Raw genomic sequence first — 20,398 nt, 5'->3', positions numbered from 1 at the left:
GGCAGATTCATTTGCTCGACAGAGTGGAATATGAGTTGTGGCAAATTGTAGATGCTGATCGACTTTAATAAAGAGAACGAGGGTAGTTGCGAGTAATAAATGCTGATAGAGGCCAATTCATTTGCGTGGCAGACTTACGAATTTGTAAAAGAGACTTGACAGTTGACATGTAAATCTTAGCTGATTTGTCCTTATCTCCCATGGTGTTTTTTTATACAGTAAAAACAACGCCCAGGAGGTGTGCCAAGTGCCAACCAACCATCTATTCAATCTTCTCTCCCTTTCCAACCAAACCTCATCTCCTTGGGCTTGATAGTAATATGTAAGTTCTCTCTATAGGCTTGAGTTGCTAACTGGGTCACCCAATTTGGGCTTATGTTGGTTGGAGACCCACAAACATGCATTGCAACTTATTTATGGCAGGTTTAAGACCATCAACCCCTTTTTGTGAAGTCCCTCTTTTGTGTCTTCATATCTACGGCCTAATTTAGGTCTTTGTAGCCCAAAAGCCTTGAGGACCTGTGGATTTGGGTCTCTATTTGGGTTTGTAAGATAAATATCAAGGCGGGATGGATTTTAGAGAGATAAAAAAAAAAAAAAAAAATTCAATGATGTCCTATTAGTCAAGCAAATGAAAGAACACACATTTACTTCATAAGGTGTTCAAACACAGACTTTATTGTTTGCAAATGCCGTTGCGTCAAGGAAGGGGATGATATGCATGACAACTGACAAAACCTAATTGGTTCAAAGCATGTTATAGAAATGGGGTATTGGTGGAGGGTTGGTACACATGTTACGTAATAGTGCTATGCTGGAATTCAAGTCTAATAGACCAAAATTTCTGGCCTAGAGATTAAAGAAGCAGAAGCTATAATGAATATCCCTTTAAGCGCCCGAGACAACCATCATTTGAATTGGGACAAAAAATGGGCATTCACCAGTGAGGACTGCATACATAATGATAATGGTCTTGGTCTTGGTCTTGGTCTTGGTGAAAGAAGAGGATAGATAAAGGATGAGTTGTAGTTGTGTTCTATAGGATTTTTATTTTTTTTCACATCGTTTTTCTACTTGTATTAAAAGTGCGTTTGGTTTTTGTTTAAATTTAGTAATTTACCGCTGCAGGCAGGCTATGTCATGTGTCGGCCATAATTTTAAGGCCCAAAAGTATAATATATTCAAGATTGGGCTCTATCTAATCTATCCATGTTGCTTGTTTGTGTTTTACTTTTAGGCCGTAAACAAAAACAATTTACAAACCCAGCAAGCAGCAACAGTACTCACCACTCCGCGCAAGCGCAACGCAACACATTCACCAATCACCACCACTCTCTTTACCAGTTGCCATTGCAAACAGACAGACCCACAAAAAAAGTTCTTGTTCTTGCTCAACACGAAACAGAAATACACAAAGTGAAAGTCCCTCTGTCAGTGTCAACCGCGTACCCTTCAATCCAAGTTCTTGCTCAATACTCTAGATTTTTGTGCTCCATGTATTATTATTATTAGTACTTCAAAAAGATGATCTCAAAATCCCCAATTGCCCAGTTGAAACCATCCCCAGCTGCACCCAATTCTTTGATTTTTCATCATAATAAGGACTTTTGCAAGTTTGGGTATTCTGCAAAGAGTTTTTCTGAGCACAAACACAGGTTCAAGCTTGTTGGGCAGTCTTTTGGGGATAGATGGAAGCTGACTGACATCAATGCTAGTGAGTTTTTCTTCTTATTATATCTGTTTAAATTTAAATTTAGTTTTTTTGAGTTTCTGGTTTCTTAGTATTCCTAGGTGAAGCCTGTCAGTGAATTTAGCATGTAATTAATATAAATGGCAAATTTAGCTTACCGGCATGTGGTTTGGCAGAAATTTAAGGAATGCAAATATACCACTTTTTGTATACCAATCTATGTTCCACCACTGATTACTTACCATGCGTACGGTTGCTTTCCATTTTAAACTTCAGCGAGGAAAGTAAAATGAAATCATGGCAAGTAATGATTGGTGGAATATAGATTGGTATACAAAAAGTGGTACAAATATTTGGACTCAAATTTAAGTTGCACCTAACCGTGGATTAAAATTTGACACTTTAACCATGTTAGATTAGCACAGTTAGAGTTCTGAAACTCATAAAAGACTAAATATGTAATTTTGCTTTACTTCTATGTTTCTCTTCTCCAAAAACACAAAAAAACATAAAAATACAAAATCAAATAAGATCAAAAATAATCTAGCGGAACACTTTTTTTTTTTTTTTTATTTATTTATAAGTAACGTAAGAAATTTTATTTAAAAAACCAACCAAGTACACTGGAAGTGTACTACAGTGGCACAAATCAACAACCCAGATTACAACGATCCATAAGATTGGGGAGAGAAAGACAAGAATAGGAAGGCAAAACTAAACTCCACTCAAGGAGAGTACGGAAAAAGAAAAACTTAATGTCAGGAATAGATCGTTCACAATTCTCAAAGCATCTAGCATTTTGCTCCCGCCATAAGTACCAAAACAAACAATACGGTACAAACCTCCATAAACCTATATTTCGATGTCTACCAAACTTCCCCTGCCAAGAAGCTAATACCTCACTAACTGTATGCGGCATAACCCAATGTATACCAAATAAACAAAAAACCATAGACCACAACTCATATGCTATAGGACAATGAAGAAGAAGATTATCCACCGATTCCCCACACCTTTTGCACGTAAAGCACTGCTCTAACACTGCAATATGCCTCTTCCAAAGATTATCCGTAGTTAAGATCTTTCCTAAGGCAACAGTCCAAGAAAAGAGCGCTACTGTAGGAGGAATCTTGGATTGCCACACCATTTTCCAAGGAAAATCAATGACAAAACAAGGAGATAAAGAGTGATAGAAGCCTCGAACCTCAAAACCTCTCCTCATTGCCTGCTTCTAGTAAAGTTTGTCATCACCAACATCCCGCACATTCGTGGAATAAAGCACAACCCAAAAACGATCAAATGATTCTGATTCCCAATCTTGTGGTGGACGATGGAACCGAATGTCCCAATGAAGCCTCCCATTGGAGAAACACATCACCTCTGACACAAAAAACTCCATTGCCTGGCTAATACTATACAATTCTAGAAATGCTTCCTTAAGGGAACAATCCCCACACCATACATCCTCCCAACGGAACATTTGCATTATGAGATTTCAAATCACAGGTAGACAATTTAAATTTTGGTCAAACCTCTAGTGGGTAAAGTGTCAAATTTCAAATCACAGGTAGGCAACTTAAATTTCGGTCAAACCACAGGTGGATAAGTTGTAATTTGCCCTAATATTAAACCTGATTGAATGAAAGATAAAAGAAAAAAAAGGTGCAATTGCATTTTGTCCCTTAACTATGCTGCAGTTGCAATTTCCCTTAAACTAAAAATGTCCCCCTAAATTATTGTTAATTATGAATAAAAAACACTTTAGCCTCTGTTGTCAGTAAAATAGAAAATTCATACTTATATAGAATTTAAAGTTGTATTAAACTTTTTTTTTAATAAAATATTTTGACTTTCCACCAGTTTTTGAAGTTTAGAGGTTATAGGCTTATAGCAAAGGAATGAAAGTGCAATTAACCAAAAAAAGAAAAAAAAAATGAAGAAGAAAAAACATCAGAAGACAGTGAATGTATACAAGAAAAAAACCATAAAAATTACAAACATGTTACAAACCAAGGCCTGAGTTAGAAAAAGGATTGATTGTGCTTAAATTGCAACTATCTTCACCTTGGGCCAAATTTCATCTGAATGAAAAATAGAGAAAATTTTCCTAATCTCTTATCATCATCTATAGAAATTGTTTTGGGCCTTGCACACGTCATATGTGTGTGAGTATTCATGGGAAGTCAATAATTCAATAAAGTAGAACAAGTTTGTTTGCAGTCAAGCCCTGTTGGGAAAAGTTTATGGTCAACAAGGGAGGTAAGAAGCACTTGCGGATGTAGATAATTATGGAAGAGTATTAAGGCAAGGTTGGGATAGATTTGCAGGGTATGTTCTGTATGAGATAGGAACTCCACTTGTGTTTGTGCTTAGTGTCATATATTACACTTTATCATGGATGGATTCATAGCATATACAAGTTGGGGTGTCACCTATGAGTGACTCTTTGAATCGAACCTGGGTGCAATGAAAGGTGGGAAAGGGTTAGGTAGGGGCTTAGGGCATTTCCTATAAGCAATGCACCATTTCCAAATTGCAAGAAATAGAGAGGCAACAGTGGCGGACTATCTGGAGATCATAAATGATGCTATTCATTGGAACTCTTAATTTAGTCGAGCTGTTCAGGATTGATCGTTGATTCGTGTTTGGAGGAGTTGTATGCAGCTAAGGTGCAGCAAGGTCAGGAGGATAGGAAGGTTTGGTCAGCTTCTTAAAATTAGGTATTGAGAGAACATAATTACTATGATGTGTTGAGGGAGGTGGGTGATAAATCATTTCCTTGGAGACCTATTTGGTGAGTTAGAGCTCCACCTCATGTTGCTTACATGGTTTAAAAGTTTAAACATTGGTGAAGGGTAAAATTATAATAAATGATAATTTTATATACCAGAGATTATTATTATGGATTGGAGTTGAATTTTATGGGCAAATCCCAAGGGGGTAGCCAGAAATTTATGGACATTTGTATTTTACTAGGAGTGAGTTGGTTAATGCCGAAGTCAGTCTGTCAGTGTTTAAATTTTTTGACTTGTTGGAAGTGAACTATTGGACAAAAAAATGCAGCCTAAAAATTGGGGGGCCATTCTGCTATGTTTAATGTGGGGTACGTGGAGAGAAAGAACTGCACGTACCATTGAAGGAAAGGAATGGTGGTTAATTCAGATGAGGTTAAAATTCTTGGGATCTACTTGCAAATGGAATCAAGCTGCAAGGCCATGTACTGCTTCAGATTTATTGGATGTTGTAGATACTTTGAGCTAGACATTTTGACCTTGTAGCTCCCTTTCTTTCTTTTATGGGGTCCTTTTTTATACTTGTCTTGTACTTAAGCTACTCCCCTCTTTTCTCTTTAATGAAAAATTATTTTACTTATAAAAAAATGGAGCTTCTTATTGGATTGTGATTTGGAAAGATACTGCAATCCGGGATACTTTATGTGAGTTAGAGGAGATTGAAGTAGACATATCAGTGTGCTTTATAAAATGCTTTTTGTCCCATGGTAACGATCTTCGTCATTGCTTTTACTTCTGGTATTTACTTGACTCTTTATTTCTTGACAGATGTAGTGCAAGAAAGATTGAACTTATGGCTTTTGAAAACTCAAAATTTTTTTAGTGAAGTGGCTTCTCCACTTGCAAAAACTGGTCAAAGTAGAAAGCCTGATCCTGGAAATGCTTTTGATACTCCGGATATGGAGGACATATTTATGGCAGAACAGACTATTCAGAGCAGAACACCGAATGGGATTCTCTCTTTAGCTGCTATCGTATCTATTGAGCAATTTAGCAGGTGAATATTTTTATCTAGAGTTTTCCATGTTGGTGTCTCCCAAAGTGTTATTTTTTATTCACTTGTTAATTGAAATTTTCAATGAGATGAATTATAATGTTATAACATTTGTAGCTTTTTACTTTCACTTAACATAAGATGTGGAACTTTATTACACACTCCTTATTGCACACTCCTTACAAACTTCCTGTGAAAATACGATTTTAGATATAATTGTGAAATGGTGTTTTCAAAACACGATTTCAGCTGGCATGACATTGTGTGTACCATACACACGGTGTGTAGCTATCACCACTTATATATATATGTGTGTGTGTGTGTGTGTGTGGGTATATAAATTTGTGTGTGTGCCTCTCTAAACAAGACACAATGTTTTAAGTGGGTATATATACCTGAAATATCTTTATTCTTTGGTATTTTTGGACCAAGATGCCAATTGATAATCATGTATCTCTGGGAGTTTTGAAATGGAGGCTCTACTTTGTTGATATATTTTTTTTGATAGGTAATAAAAGTTTTATTGATAAGAAAAGTGCAATGTGTTTACAATAGTAAACTCATTGCACTTGAAGTGGATACAAACAAATCAGAGAGAAGAGCTAATAGAAATACTGAATCAAACATGGAAAAGCAATGCGTAAAACCCCAAACATGAGACCACTCAAACAAAGTCCTAGCTAGCACAAACTTCAATAGATCTACCGGTCTCTCAATGTCCTCAAATGTTTGGACATTGCGTTCCTTTCATATTAACCACATGAGGCACGCCGGTACCATGTTCCAAACATTTGAAGAATAAGTCCTTAACCAATTCCTCCATGCAAATAGGAGAGAGACAACTGTATTTGGCATTACCCACTGAGCCCCAAACATAAGAAAGACTTCACTCCACAAAGCATGAGCAAACTTACAATGGAGTAAAAGATGATCCATAGTTTCCTCATCACAATGACATAGGCAACACCAATTAACAAGAGGTAAGTTTTTCTTAACAAGGTTATCTATTGTAAGAATCCCGCCCTTAGTAGCTGTCCGTAAAAAGAAAAGACACTCTTTTAGGTACCTTAAAACACCAAATGCTCTGCTAAGAGAAAGAAACAAAATGGGCTTCCAATTGTGAATTATAAAAAGAGCCCACATCAAAAACACCACTACAAGTCAACTGCCAAATCAAGATATCATCACCCTCCCCCTTGGTATTTTGGAGGAAATATGCTCAAAGAAAGAGTAAAATCTCTACAACTCCCAATCATTAAAGTCACGACGGAAAAGTAAGTTCTAGCTCCTACCTCGCCCATTTGGTGCAATAAAAACTAGATCAGAGATCTGAGCTTCTTGAGCCATAACATAGGCAAACAATTCTAGATACAAGTCTTTCAAAGAAATAGGACTACTCCAAGGGTCGAATTGGAACTAAATGCAAAGGCCCTCTCTTGCCGCATACACCACATGACCAAAAAAACTCTTTGAACCTTTCCTAATGTTCTTCCATATCCCACAACGATGTGTCCCTCTAACAAAAATAGTGCACCAACCTCCACTAGCTTTCCCATATTTGGTGGCTATAACTTGACGCCATAAATGGGTGACTTCATACCCAAAACGCCATAGCCACTTTCCAAGCAAAGCTTGGTTAAACATCCCAATTCTCTAGATCCCCAAACCACTTGCCTCCATTGGCCAAACTACCTTTTCCCAAGCAACAAATGGATATTTAAAACTTCATCAAATTTCCTCCAAAGGAAATTTCTTTGAATCCTCTCTAATCTATCTACCACATGTTTTGAAATAGTAAACAAAGATAGATAATAAGTGGGAAGGCTTGATAGAGTGCTCTTCAATAAAGTAAGCCTGCCTCTTTTTAACAAATATAACCGCTTCCAACCTGACTATTTTTTCTCCATCCTTTCTATAATAGGGTTCCAAATCAAAGAATCCTTATAATGAGCCCCAAGAGGCATACCCAAATTAGTCATGGGCAAACAACCAACCTTACAACAACATAAAATATGAGCTAGAGCATCCAAATTCCCAACCTCACTAATCAGCACAATCTCACTCTTACCAACATTTACTTTCAAGCCTTTGATAGCTTCAAAGAAATCAACACCATCCGGATATGTAATACTTGGTTCCCTGGATGCATCACAAAAAAGAATAGTATCATTAGCAAATAGAAGATGAGAAATATAGTAATATACAAACCTCCTCCCGCATTTGAACTTGCTTGAAAACCACTAAGAAAACCTCCCTCTTTTGTCCTTTTCAATAACAGACTCAGTTCCTCCATCACCAATTGGAAAAGGAGTGGAGATAAGGGGTCCCTTTGCGAAGACTGTGAGAACTACCAAAAAAATCAGTTGTAGACCCATTAATAAGCATTGAAAAATGTACTGTAGAAATACACGCCTTCATCCATCTCTCCCACTTCTTTCCAAAACCCACCTCTCCATAAGGTAAAACAAAGCACTCCAATTCACATAATCATAAGCCTTCTCAATATCCAACTTGACAATCACACTTGAAATACCACTCTTCAATCTACTATCCAAGCATTTGTTTGTAATGAGAATAGAGTCAAGAATTTGTCTTCCCCCAACAATGGAATTCTGGGAATTGGATATAAGTTTATCCAACACACATAGTAGCCTATTGGCCAACACCTTTGACAGTAGTTTGTACAAACTACCCACAAGGCTAATAGGACGAAAGTTTTTAATGTTAACCGTGTTGATCTTCTTTGGTATCAAACACAAACACAGAAAGGTGGCATTGAGAGATTTCTTAAAGATGCTTTGTCTATGAAAGTCTGCAAAGAAAGCCATAACATCCGTCTCAGGCACACACCAACACTTTTGAAAGAAAGCCATGGTAAAGCCATTAGGACTAGGAGCCTTATCACCCTTAGCCTCCCAAAAAGCCGCAATGATCTCCTCCTTTTCAGACTCCTTTTCTAGTGAAAGTTGATTGAATTCGTCTAGACTAGCAAACTCTAACCCATTAATAGTGGGCCTCCAAGATTCAGACTCTTGATATAACTTCTTTTAAAAACCCACCACTTGATCTTGGATATCTGACTAAGCCTCATACATCATGCCCTCAGTGATATATTCATGACATGGAATCCCACCTTTCTTTAGCTCTTCTAAGTATTATCCATTACGAATAAGGAACCTTTAAAGGGGAAAGACTATAACCCATTTTATTCTATTATTAACTTTTGTTTTTAAGGGCTTGCTAAGTTTTTTATGCCTATTGTACTAATAAGGGAATTATGATTTGACTCTCAAACTTAAGATTTGCAGGATGAATGGATTGACTGGGCAGAAAATGCAGAAAATATTTAAAGCACTCGTTCCTGAATCTGTATATAATGATGCCCGTAATTTGGTTGAGTATTGCTGCTTTAGATTCTTGTCAAGGGATAGTTCTGATATTCTTCCTTCTCTCAAGGTTTGTAATACTTATTCTTAGATTATAGTAAGTGGTTGGTATAGATTTTATTGGGCTTTATTTAAGTGTGTGTACAACGGAAATCCTTTACAGCAAATAACTTATGAAGCTCTGTTCTAAAACAGTTTGTTTTTTACTGATCTCATAGACCATGCATGTATTCCTTGGTTCCTTTTCTGTTTCCCTTGCTTCTGTTCTCTAGTCTTTGACTTTTATATGCTCATGGGGAGTATTCTTGCCATCTAAGATCAAGTCTGTAGTAATCAGTGTCAAAACTTTTAGAATGCAGTTTTATATAATTTTTCATTGTTCTGTAAAGTCCAATAAATGGAAAAGAGCAAAGACTAATGCCCTGCTTGGTAAATGTAAAAAAAAAAAAAAAAAAAAAAAAAAAAAGTTTTCCGGTTTTAAACACCAAACTGTTTTCCACACCAAGAAACATGTTGGCACCTTATTCCTGGAGAACTACTTTTAGAAAGCAGAGAACAGCAGAACAGCAATAAATGGAGGACACCTAAAATTTAGATGCTTTCCACACTATTGAATACAACCTTCATTACTCTCATCCGAAAAAAAATTTGTAGCAGTTGAGGTAAGGGACTTTCAGCCGATTAATCTTGTTGGGGGGTTTATAAAATTATTGCTAAAGTCTTGGCTACTTGATTATGCATGGTCATGGGAGCTATTATTTCAGCTTCTCAGAATTCTTTTGTTCTGAACGGGTAGATTCTCGACCTTCTACTTATTGCTAATGAATGCCTTGACAGTAGATTGAAGACCGCTCTACTAGGGTTACTTTGTAAACTAGATGTTAAGAAGGCTTTTGATCATGTTATTTGGGGTTTTCTTATTAAGTTGCTAGAGTTTAGTGGGTTCTTTGATAAGTGGAGGCAGTGCATTTTCTTCTGTCTATCTACTGTTGTTTCTCTATTTTGATTAATGGTTCTCCCTTTGGTTTTTTTGAGAGTTCTAGAGGGTTGAGACAAGGTGATCTTTTGTCTCCTTTGCTATTGTCTTGGTCATGGAAGCTCTTGGAAGAATGTTGGATAAAGCTGTCTAGGAAGGTTGTATGTTAGGTTTTTGTGTGGGTAATTTGGAGGGAAGATCTTTGGTGGTGTCTTATCTCCTTTTTGCTGATGACACTCTAATTTTATGTGATGCCGACTTGATTCTCCATATGATTTTCCGTATAATTCTTATTTGGTTTGAGGCGGTTTCTAGTCTAAAAATAAATTTAGGAAAGTTAGAATTGGTTCCTATGGGAGTGGTTCATAATTTTGGGTTATTGTTGAATGTACTTGGCTGCAAGCAAGGTACTCTTCCAATGAAATATTTGGGTCTTCCTTTGGGTGATAAATTCAAGGAGAAGACAATATGGAACCCGATTATGAAGAAGATTGAGAGGAGATTAGCGGGATGGAAACATTTGTCCTTATCCAAGAGAGGTCGAGTCACTTTAATTAAAAGCACTCTATCTTATTTACCTACTTATTTCCTCTAATTATTTCCTATCTTTATTATCCCTGCTTATATGGCTAATCGAATTGCGAAACTTCAGCAGAAATTCTTATGGGGTGGTCTGGGGGAAGAACCTAAATTTCACCTAGTTAAATGGGCTATTGTTTGTACTCCTCCTCCTTCAGGTGGCTTGGGGATAAGGAAAGTAAGATTTTTTAATGAGGCTTTGCTTGGGAAGTGGCTATGGAGATTTGGGCTTGAAAGGGATGCCCTTTGGAGGCAAGTGATATAGGTGAAATATGGTTGTGTATGGGGTGGCTGGTGTACTGGTCTAGTTTCTAGTCCATATGGTGTTGGTTTGTGGAAAAATATTAGTCGGGAATGGCCTTCTTTTTCTTGTTATATTCTGTATGATATTGGTGATGGGTCGAGGGTGAAGTCTTGGCAAGACTGTTGGTGTAGGGAGACACCTCTTGCTGTCCGCTTTCCTGATTTGTTTAGATTTTGCTGAGAGGAGGCAAGTGTGGCTGAGTGTATGAAGTTTACTAATGGGGTCATTTTTTGGGATGTAAGTGAACTATACTAATGGGGTCCTTTTTTGGAATGTAAGTTTCTTTAGGGTTTTCATGTTTGGGAATTGGATGCTATGTCAAACTTTATGGATGCTATTTATGGCTCTTTAGTAAGGGGGTTTGGGGAGGATAAAATGAGCTGGAAACCATATAGAAATAAGGGATTCATGGTGAATAATTATTATAGTCTAGTCTTCTAGTGGGATCTAATGATTGTTGTTTCCCATGGACAAGCATTTGGAAGCAAAAGATCCCTCCTTGAGTGGCTTTCTTTCTTTGGGGAAATTCTTGACGATTGGCAATTTACGAAAAAGGAAGGTTTGGATATTGGATTGGTGTTATATGTGCAAGTGTAATGGTGAAACTTGACCATCTCTTCCTTCGTTGTCTGGTTGCTATGGATTTGAGGTCTTTGGTTTTGGGTTTATTTGGAGTAAGTTGAATTATGCCAAAGTCAGTTGTGTGGCTCCTTGCTTGCTAGCAAGGCCGGTTTGGTCCTCCTTGAAATGTTCATATATGGATAATTATTCCCCATTGTTTAATGTGGTGTCTTTGGAGGGAAAGAAATTGTAGGTGTTTGACCCATGCTAATAATTTTGGATTGGTTGTCTGCCGTGCGAAACCAATCATTCTCTTCTATCTTTGATTTTCTTGATTCTTGTAATTTTTGTATCTGACCCCCTTGTACACTCCCTTTGTATTAGGTTGTCCCTTTCTGATATCAATAAATCTTATTACTTATAAAAAAAAAAAAAAAATCAATAAAGTTGGGGTTAAGAATTAGCTGTAAGTTCTGGGACTTATTAATCTTACTGATATGTAAGATTTGTCAATTGGTAATCTTCCATCTAGAAACTTTTTTTTTTTTTTTTTTTTTTGAGGTAAAAATACAAATTACACCTTTTAAGTTTGGTCAATTATCATTTTCATCCCTTAAGTTTTATTTTTGTCATTTTAGTCTGTGGAGTTTACATTTGTTGTCAACATTGATCCTTCTGTTATAAACTATCCTTAACCATTAATTTTTTTTTTTTTTTCATTTTTAAATTTGAAAATTTATTTACATTTTTCCTAAATAAAAATAAAATTCATTCTCTCTCTCTCTCTCTCTCTCATCTCTGGGAGGAGTGACTCTATGGAGGCTGCAGTCTTCTATGATAACTTAAACATTTTGATACTCATCATTCAGGAGACTTACCTTCATAGTTTCTGTAAAGGTAATATATATGAACAAAATGCCTTCTTGAATTTACCTGTTTGACCGTGTTTTCTGCATGTGAGAGAGTTCCTGGCTCTTGCCAAGGAGTTTGGCTAATGTGGTTGTGTGGATAGCATTGATTATCTATGAGAGGCACCACAGGAACAGTGACCAAACCCAACTGACACAGCAGTGAAATCCACCACAAATGTTTCCGTATAGTGTATAAAGTTACCAAATTGCAGAAAGAAAAACAATAAATCAGGTTTTATCCAAAGCCTGATTTAGAAGCAAATTCACATAAAACTCTTATTTTTGATTCTCCAGAACTAATGGCATCTTGGACCATTACTGAATTGCTGTTAATGGCAAAAAATGACGTTGAAGGTCCTATGTCAAACTACTGAATGTCCTGGTTCAAAGCCACCTCTAAGTACTTGATCCTCGCCTTTGTTGATTGTCTCTCTCCAGTCCACAATTAATATGATATCTCTGCAATAAAATAATAGTCAAAATGTTGCAAAGCTTATTGTGATGCCTCAAATTGTGTGAATTTAGTTGTATAAGATTTTTTGAGTATGGGTTGTGTGGGTGTGGACTGAGTTCTACGTTGGGTATTTACTAGGTGGATCTTGGGTTTCTAAGCGTTTGTGAGGAGTCCCAATTGTAATTTGACTAGTCCTTTTGGGGTATAAGAGTAGATGTTGCTAGCAGATGTGGCTAGTGCTTTTATCGGGTTGTCATAAATGGCATCAAAGAAAACCTAGTAAGTGGTAACGTCATGTTACTTGGACTGGGTTGCTGCACAACTTGGGCCCATATGAGGTCGTCGGGAATTTAAGTGGGGGAGATTGTGATAATCCAAATTGTGCTGATTTAATCAGATTAGATTGTTTGATTGTGTGTTGTGCTGGCTGTACAAGCATAGGCTGAGTCCTACATTAGGTGTTTATTAGGTGGATGTTGGGTTTATAGGCAGTTGCGAGGAGCCCACTTGTAACTTGACTAGTCTTTTTGGGTTATAAGCGCAAAGGTGACTAGCGCTTTCCTCGGATCATTACAATTATAAATCTTGTCATTTTTGTCCCTAGCTGCAAATGAGGTGGAGCTTGGCACTTGGGACAGGGGGTAGATGCTTGTCCACCATAAAATCCAATGGATTTCTTACTGATTCATCTTCTTTCTACTTTTTCTTCTCTAATCTCACTAACTCTCTCTCTCATCTAACCATCAGATCTATTTCCTTTCTTTTTCCTTAGCAATGGCCAAAAACCCCTTTTGTCTCCTTTATTTGTTTTCTTTCTTTTCAATTTCACCTTCTTTTCTACATGGCTGAATTCTATTCCTAGATGTTTTTAGCTTTTCAATTTTTTAGGTAAATCACGTTTTTGAATTTGTTGCGTAGATTGGTATTGGTAATTGGAATGGTGCTATTGTTGGGCATGTGAGATATTTATTATTGTTTTATTATAGTTGCTATTTTATTTAAAAAATTATTAGTTTATTAATATTAAAAAAAGAGTTTTTAATGGTTAACGGTAGTTTGTGATGGAAAGACTAATGTTGACAACTAATGTAAACTAAATGGACTAAAATAACACAAATGAAAAATGAGGAATGAAAATAAAAAATGACCAAACTTAAAAGGTGTCATTTGTAATTTTTTTTTAAAAATAAATTTTTAATAATTAATAATTTACATTTTTTAATTATAAATTTCAAACTTAATAAATGTAAGTTTTGGATCTTCTACACTTACAGATTTTCTTCTTGTTTTTGGACAAACCTTGGCCCATCTGCAGGAGCCTGCATTCCAGAGACTGATATTCATAACAATGCTTGCATGGGAGAATCCTTACCAAGAAGAGCTTGCAAATGCTTCAGAGAAAGCTTATTTTCAGGTTCATTTTTTATCATTTATTTGCTAAACCACCTCTGGAATGTTGTGAGCTTCTTTTCTGACTTCAGTGGCAATTAGTGGTTTGAGCTTTGTGTTTATTAAGATAATTAAACTTTTCTTATGATCAATCACGGAATAACAGGAAAGATTAGAAGAAAAAGCATGGGTTTTTATATGCACTAGTCGCAAACATGATCGTTGCGCGTGATAATTTTTTTATGGTGATCTTGTAAATTATTTATTTATTTTTTTATTTTTTTGCAATTTAGACTAATTTAATAAAGAGTAATGTATCTCATAATCATGTTTTCATTTATTATAGGAACAATAAAAAATGCAATATATATAATTTATGTCGTACCAAAATGAGAACAATACAATTTTTTAGGAATTCAAAAGGCAAGTTAGTGAACATATTCATTTTTTAATAAAATTTATTTATAACATTTTGTGTATCATTAAAAAGTATATAAAATTTGGAAATTATTCTTTTAGTTTTAAATAAACTTTCTCAAACCCTATTTTCTACCCTTCAATCCAAAAAAAAAAAAAAAAAATGCTAAAGATAGTAAATAAAATACTAATTGTAAAAACCGTGACTAAAAATAAGGAGATTACATACATAAGTTTAGTTGTATATTGCATATATAGCTTTAATTCTCTTCCCACATACCCTTAGCTCTATATATTCAATTATGACTCCCATGTGCGTGTATAACCCTTTTGGTGCTAAGTTTTATGAACTAAGTTAATCACGCAACGCAACACTCCCTTATTTTAAAACAAACAATTGCCAAATGTGTTTTTTGTATTAGATTCAAATTTGTTATTCTCTCTCTCATTCTACACATTACAAATATTTTCTATTAAAAGAAAAAAGATTTCTACAAGTATTTTTTATGTTTTTATCTCTATAAATATATCATTTTTTTAAGGTGAACCATATTCTTCTAACTTCTATTGTAGTGTGTTATATTTGCCTAATATACAACTAAACTTTATAAATTTCAAATTTCTCATCTCTTAAGGAATAATGAAATTATAATAATAATCAAAACTCATCACAAAATTACAATGTTATCTTAACCAAAATTAAAATGAAACCAAGGGAATAAAAAATAGACTTTATAATAATTTATTACTCAAACAATTGGTAGGAATATTCAAATTCATAGCTCTATGTAGATTGTGTTTTGATATAATTTCAAATTCTTATTTCCAAAAAAATCTAAGTATTAACCAAAACCAAAATTCAATCAATGCTATAAAAGGGAAAGAGAAGACTTTTCTGAAGGGAAATGGAAAAAAAAAAAACACACACACACTACCAAAACACATATTGAAGGAAAAAAAAGGGAACCATCAATCTTAATTAGAGTTATAAGGAAGAACAAAAATCCACCAAAAGAAAGGAGAGAGAGAGAGAGAGAACTCGCATTTTTGTAAATGTGGGAAAAATATGAATTGAATGGGAGAAATGATATCAAATTTATACAAAATAAAATAGGGAGAAGAAGAGTCAAAATATAAGAAAGATAAAAGGATGAAGGAAGTGTAATGGTAAAGAATAAAGTAGTGGGGAGATAAAGAGGCAAAAAAGGAGGAGAAAAGTTGGAAGAAGTGTAAAGTGGGTGTGAGCTAATAGGGAGAAGAAGAGGATTTCTTTTTTTTTTTGAGAATTGGGAGAAGAAAAGTTTAAAAAGAGAAAAGAAAAGATTAAAAAAAAAAGTGGATAATGTGGCTCAACAGGAGCGTAGAAATAATAAATGCTATGCTTCAGTTTTTACATATATATAGATATAAATTGGTGTACATCTTTGCAGATAATGAACATTTTTCTATTTTGAGATCATTTAAGAAATAAATGATTTCTTGCTATATAAGATAGTTAGGGATTGGATAGTGACATCGCATTCTCATTAGCCTGCATTTGATAGGTCAGGAGACATGCATTCTCACAGTTGCTGATCCTGATCCTTAGAAAGCAATTCATATTTGACTGCTATATCCCAACTCCCTAGCTAGGAGAGGGGCCTCATATGTTTGTGTTCTAGTGGGCTCCCTTTCTCTTACTCTTCCCCCTCCCCCCCTCCTCTAGCTAAGCTTTTTGGTACTGATAATAAGTACTGCTAATGACATTTTTCTTGGTATTAGTGTCACTGCTATTTAATTATATAATGATGGGTGAATGACCTCATCTCCTTCACTTGTTTATCATTTTCTACATCCTTCAGTTATTCTCAAGTATAGCAAATTAAGATTGCAGAGTGTGGTTTTCTTCTGGAAAGTGGGAATAAACTAGAATATTTGCAATTTCCATGACATATATTTTATTATATACCACATATATGGCTGACCTTGATTAATCTGTTGAGGATCCATAGGAGACCCCAAACTTAAGGACTAAGGCTTGGTTGTTGTAATTGTAAGTGGAAATTTGGTGAATGTGTAGCTGGTAGGAGCATTATACTTTGGATTTCTCATCTGGATGTAATGGCTGTTGACAGTTTGTTTTCTCTCTTTCAACAATTAATTTAATATTGAGTATGATAAATTTAAACATATCAATATTTTGTTGCAATTGTAGAGGAAGCTTGTTAGAGAAAAGGCTTTTGTTCGTATAGCTCCAGCTGTTTCTGGTGTGGCTGATCGGTCGACAGTGCACAATCTATTCAAGACACTTGCTGGTGATGAAGAGGGTATCTCTTTGAGTGTGTGGCTAACTTATATCAGTGAACTTCTCAAGTGAGCTTCATGTTTTTCTTCTGATCTATGTGTATATGGTTTGTGATATTGTAATCAATGCTTTAGCATCTTAGTAATTTCTTTTTATACAATAACACACTTCCTAATAGGGTAGGAAGAATAGATATCTGAAATGTCCCACTGTATTAGTTTTGGACATGTATTGAACATGGACATGGCTTTGGTACATGTCTGATTGAGTTAAAACATATTTTAAAAAATGGAAATGGGAGGTACACCTTTGGCAAAAAAAAAAAAAAAAAAAAAAAAAACCCACAAAAATTTGACTCTAAGTTATCTGCCATTGCCCTTTCTTTGAGAGGTATTGTTGTGCATCATAAAATTGTAATTTCTTGAATAACACATCTTTTGTAGCTTTTACTGTTCATATTGCATATAATTACAAACTATATTTCTTCATCTGAAAATGCATTCAAGCTTGTACTGTTTCTGGTGTAGAGTGCATGAAGGACGGAGATCATACCAGATTCAAGAATGTCCCGAGTTTTATGAGGAGAGAGTCTTATGTATTGCTTCCAGCAGAAAGCGGCCTGTTCTAAAATGGGAGAACAATATGGCATGGCCAGGAAAACTTAGTCTAACTGATAGAGCAATCTATTTTGAGGTAATAGTCTTGTGTAACATTTCTTCATTGAATATGCATTTTGTGGAAAAATTGGTGTTCTTTCATATGAAGTCCGTTAAGTTATTGGTGGAATGTATAGTATGATTCTATGCATATTCAACTCAACAAAAAGTGTTTTATATTACCTTTTTCATTGGTATGTTTGACGCTCACCTAGTGGGTTTTGAATCCACAACCTCACCTTCCACCTGTTTTCATAGGAAAAGGAAGTATTTTCGATAGGGATCATTGGTAAAAGTAGTTTTATATCACATAAGGGCCTTATTATACAATTAGGCAGGCATAAAGGCATATACATGTGATAATGTTTTTCTTCTTTGAATATTATATAATGAATAAAAGAAAATTCGGTAATGATCCAGTACATGCTGATGGGTAGTGAGGTGGAAGCAACTTAATGTCCATTGGAGAGTATACTTTTTGCCCCACATTTAGATTTCTTTAGATCAAATGGCATCTCCTCATAAAAAAGTGAACAAACACATTTGTATACAAGTTTCTTTCAAATCCCATAGAAACGAACTATGTACTCTTATCAAGGGTTTAGCATTCCTATATAAAAAAGAACTATGTGTTTGTCATATAATAATACATGGTTTGTTTTTAAAGAAATACTAAACCAAAGAAAAAACTTAGGAATTGGAACCAAAGTTGCTAGGAATCAGCACCCAGCAATTTGAATTCTTCCAATTCAAAATTTCATTTCATCAAAGTATCACTTGATAAGAGTACATAGTTTGTTTTTATAGAAAAACTAAACCCTCTTTCTAATAGGAGCAGGAAAATTGCCTTATTACAAAAATAACCCTGACTTTGAATAAAAGTAATTTTTTTTTTTGATAAGTAATAAGAATATATTAAAAAGAAGAGGGATGTCACCTGAGTATACAGGAAGTATACATCAAGGACAAATACAAATCAAGTGCTAAAAGTACAAAAGTCCATGAAACCATGGACTGAAGAAAAAGAACGAAAACCAAACACTGTAACCCAATCCAGAAGAGTCTTAAGGAAGAAGAGTTTAAGATCTGCAACTGATCTTTCTAAGTCCTCAAAATGCCGGTTATTCCTCTCCCTCCAAATGGCCAGTACATTACATATAAATATCCTTGACCAGTGAATTTTTCTCTCAGCCATGACTAGATTTTTCTTCAGGCATCGAACACAACTAACCCAAAGTACAACATAGCTTCACTGTAACACTGAGATTTGAGATTGCAACTAATTGCTCCAAAACCTCAATCTCCCACACAGGCTTTCCTCAAAGTCTTAAAACAAGTTAAACTCCAACAATTCAAACAAAAAAAAAAAAAAAAAACACTCCATTAACACCAATCTGGGATGGCTGAACCTCTCAAATACACAAAAAAAACAAAAATAAAAATAAAAATCAGCAAACAATCTTCAGATTGCTGGTGGGCATCTTATTTGTTCCAAGGAACTCCTAGTTATATATTGGCTAAGAAGTTGGTAGCTTTGAAAGTGGATCTTAAACGGTGGAATGAAACAGAGTTTGGCAATGTTGCTATTAAGAAGCAGCAGTTATGGAGTAAATTGAGTGCTTTAGATGTTAGAGGGGAGACTCATTTACTAATAGTTGAGGAAAAATTAGAATAGGTAAATCTCCGTATAGAAATTGAGAAGTTCACTTTACTAGAGGAGTTTAGTTGGAGACAAAAGTCTAGGATGTTGCACTTGAGGCAGGGGGATGCCGATACCAGATTTTTCATAGGATGGCCTATTCTAATAGAAGAAATAATGGTATCGAGACTCTTATGGTTAGTGGGACTTTGTCTTCTAATCAGGATATGATTGCGGATTGTATTACTCAAATTTTCATGGATTTATATTCTGAGCAGCAACATAATAGACCTTTTCCAAAAGTGTTGGAATTTCCAACAATATCTGGAGATAAAGCGGACTGGTTGGAGAGACCTTCTGAGGAGACAGTGATATTTGAAGTCATTAAGGATTTCAGTGGTGACAAATTGCTCGGGCCTGGTGGTTTTCCCGCGGCATTTTTCCAATCTTGCTGGGAGATTCTTAAACTAGATCTTATGGCTGTTTTTCACCATTTTTTTTTCTAAAGGTCAGTTTAAAAAAAGCATGAATGCAACCTTCATTACTCTCATTTCGAAAAAATCTGCTGCAGTAGAAGTCAAGGACTTTCACCCTATTAGTCTTGTTGGGGGGTTTATAAAAAGTTTTAGCTACTCGACTACGCATGGTCATGGGAGATATAATTTCAGCTTCTCAGAGTGCTTTTGTTCTAAAGAGGCAGATTCTTGACCTAGTCCTTATTGCTAATGAATGCCTTGATAGTAGATTGAAGTCTACTTGGCTAGCATTGCTTTGTAAACTAGATGTAGAGAAGGCTTATGATCATGTGAATTGGGGCTTTCTTATGAATTTGGTGGTTTTTATGATAAGTGGAGGAGGTGGATTTTCTTTTGTCTATCTACTATTTGTTTTTCTATCCTTATTAATGGTTCTCCTTGTGTTTTTTTTGTGAGCTTTAGAGGGTTGAGACAATGCGATCCTTTGTGATGCAGGGGATGTGATGGGCTGTCTATGTATGGTTTAGAAACAATGAAAGGACTGAGTTACTTAGAAAAAATTGATAGGTGGATAAGTACCTCTGCAAGAACATTTAGTTCTAAATAGCACACGAAGGCTAACAATTCATTCAATTACCAAAAACTGATTTACAAAGAGTTTACATTCTCCTACTTATACTAGTTGTTTGGCATTGGCAGCCTCTAGATGGTTGACAAGTGTCTAAATCCTATAGGCTAATGCTTAAGAAATCTTCTAACTAACTAACTAACTAATTAGTTACAAGTGGATTAGGATATAGGCATATAGTTGCTTGAAATGCGTTGCATCACTTTGTCTACTTTGCTATTTGTTTTGGTCATGGAAACTCTTGGAAGAACGTTAGATAAAG

General features: G+C 35.3%; 1 protein-coding gene across 6 annotated transcripts in view; it reads left to right on the top strand.

The window, feature by feature from the left end:
* Window positions 1–975: 975 nt before the first annotated feature.
* LOC115967935 overlaps window positions 976–20,398 on the top strand; it is a 34,530-nt gene continuing 15,107 nt past the window's right edge. The window contains exons 1-6 of one of the 6 annotated variants that reach the window (XM_031087095.1): window positions 976–1,714; window positions 5,251–5,479; window positions 8,785–8,932; window positions 13,963–14,061; window positions 16,648–16,805; window positions 17,265–17,430. In XM_031087095.1, the coding sequence (XP_030942955.1) occupies window positions 1,525–1,714; window positions 5,251–5,479; window positions 8,785–8,932; window positions 13,963–14,061; window positions 16,648–16,805; window positions 17,265–17,430 (990 nt within the window). In that variant the 5' untranslated portion in view covers window positions 976–1,524. Of the gene's footprint in view, window positions 1,715–5,250; window positions 5,480–8,776; window positions 8,933–13,962; window positions 14,062–16,647; window positions 16,806–17,264; window positions 17,431–20,398 lie in introns of those variants that run through there. The other 5 variants (XM_031087097.1, XM_031087098.1, XM_031087094.1 and 2 more) reach the window with 5 other exon arrangements.

This window comes from Quercus lobata, chromosome 11 (genome assembly GCF_001633185.2).
Source record: "Quercus lobata isolate SW786 chromosome 11, ValleyOak3.0 Primary Assembly, whole genome shotgun sequence".
In the NCBI taxonomy this organism is placed as follows: Eukaryota; Viridiplantae; Streptophyta; class Magnoliopsida; order Fagales; family Fagaceae; genus Quercus; species Quercus lobata.
Note: the sequence above shows the minus strand (reverse complement) of the source record. Positions and strands in the feature narration are given on the sequence as shown.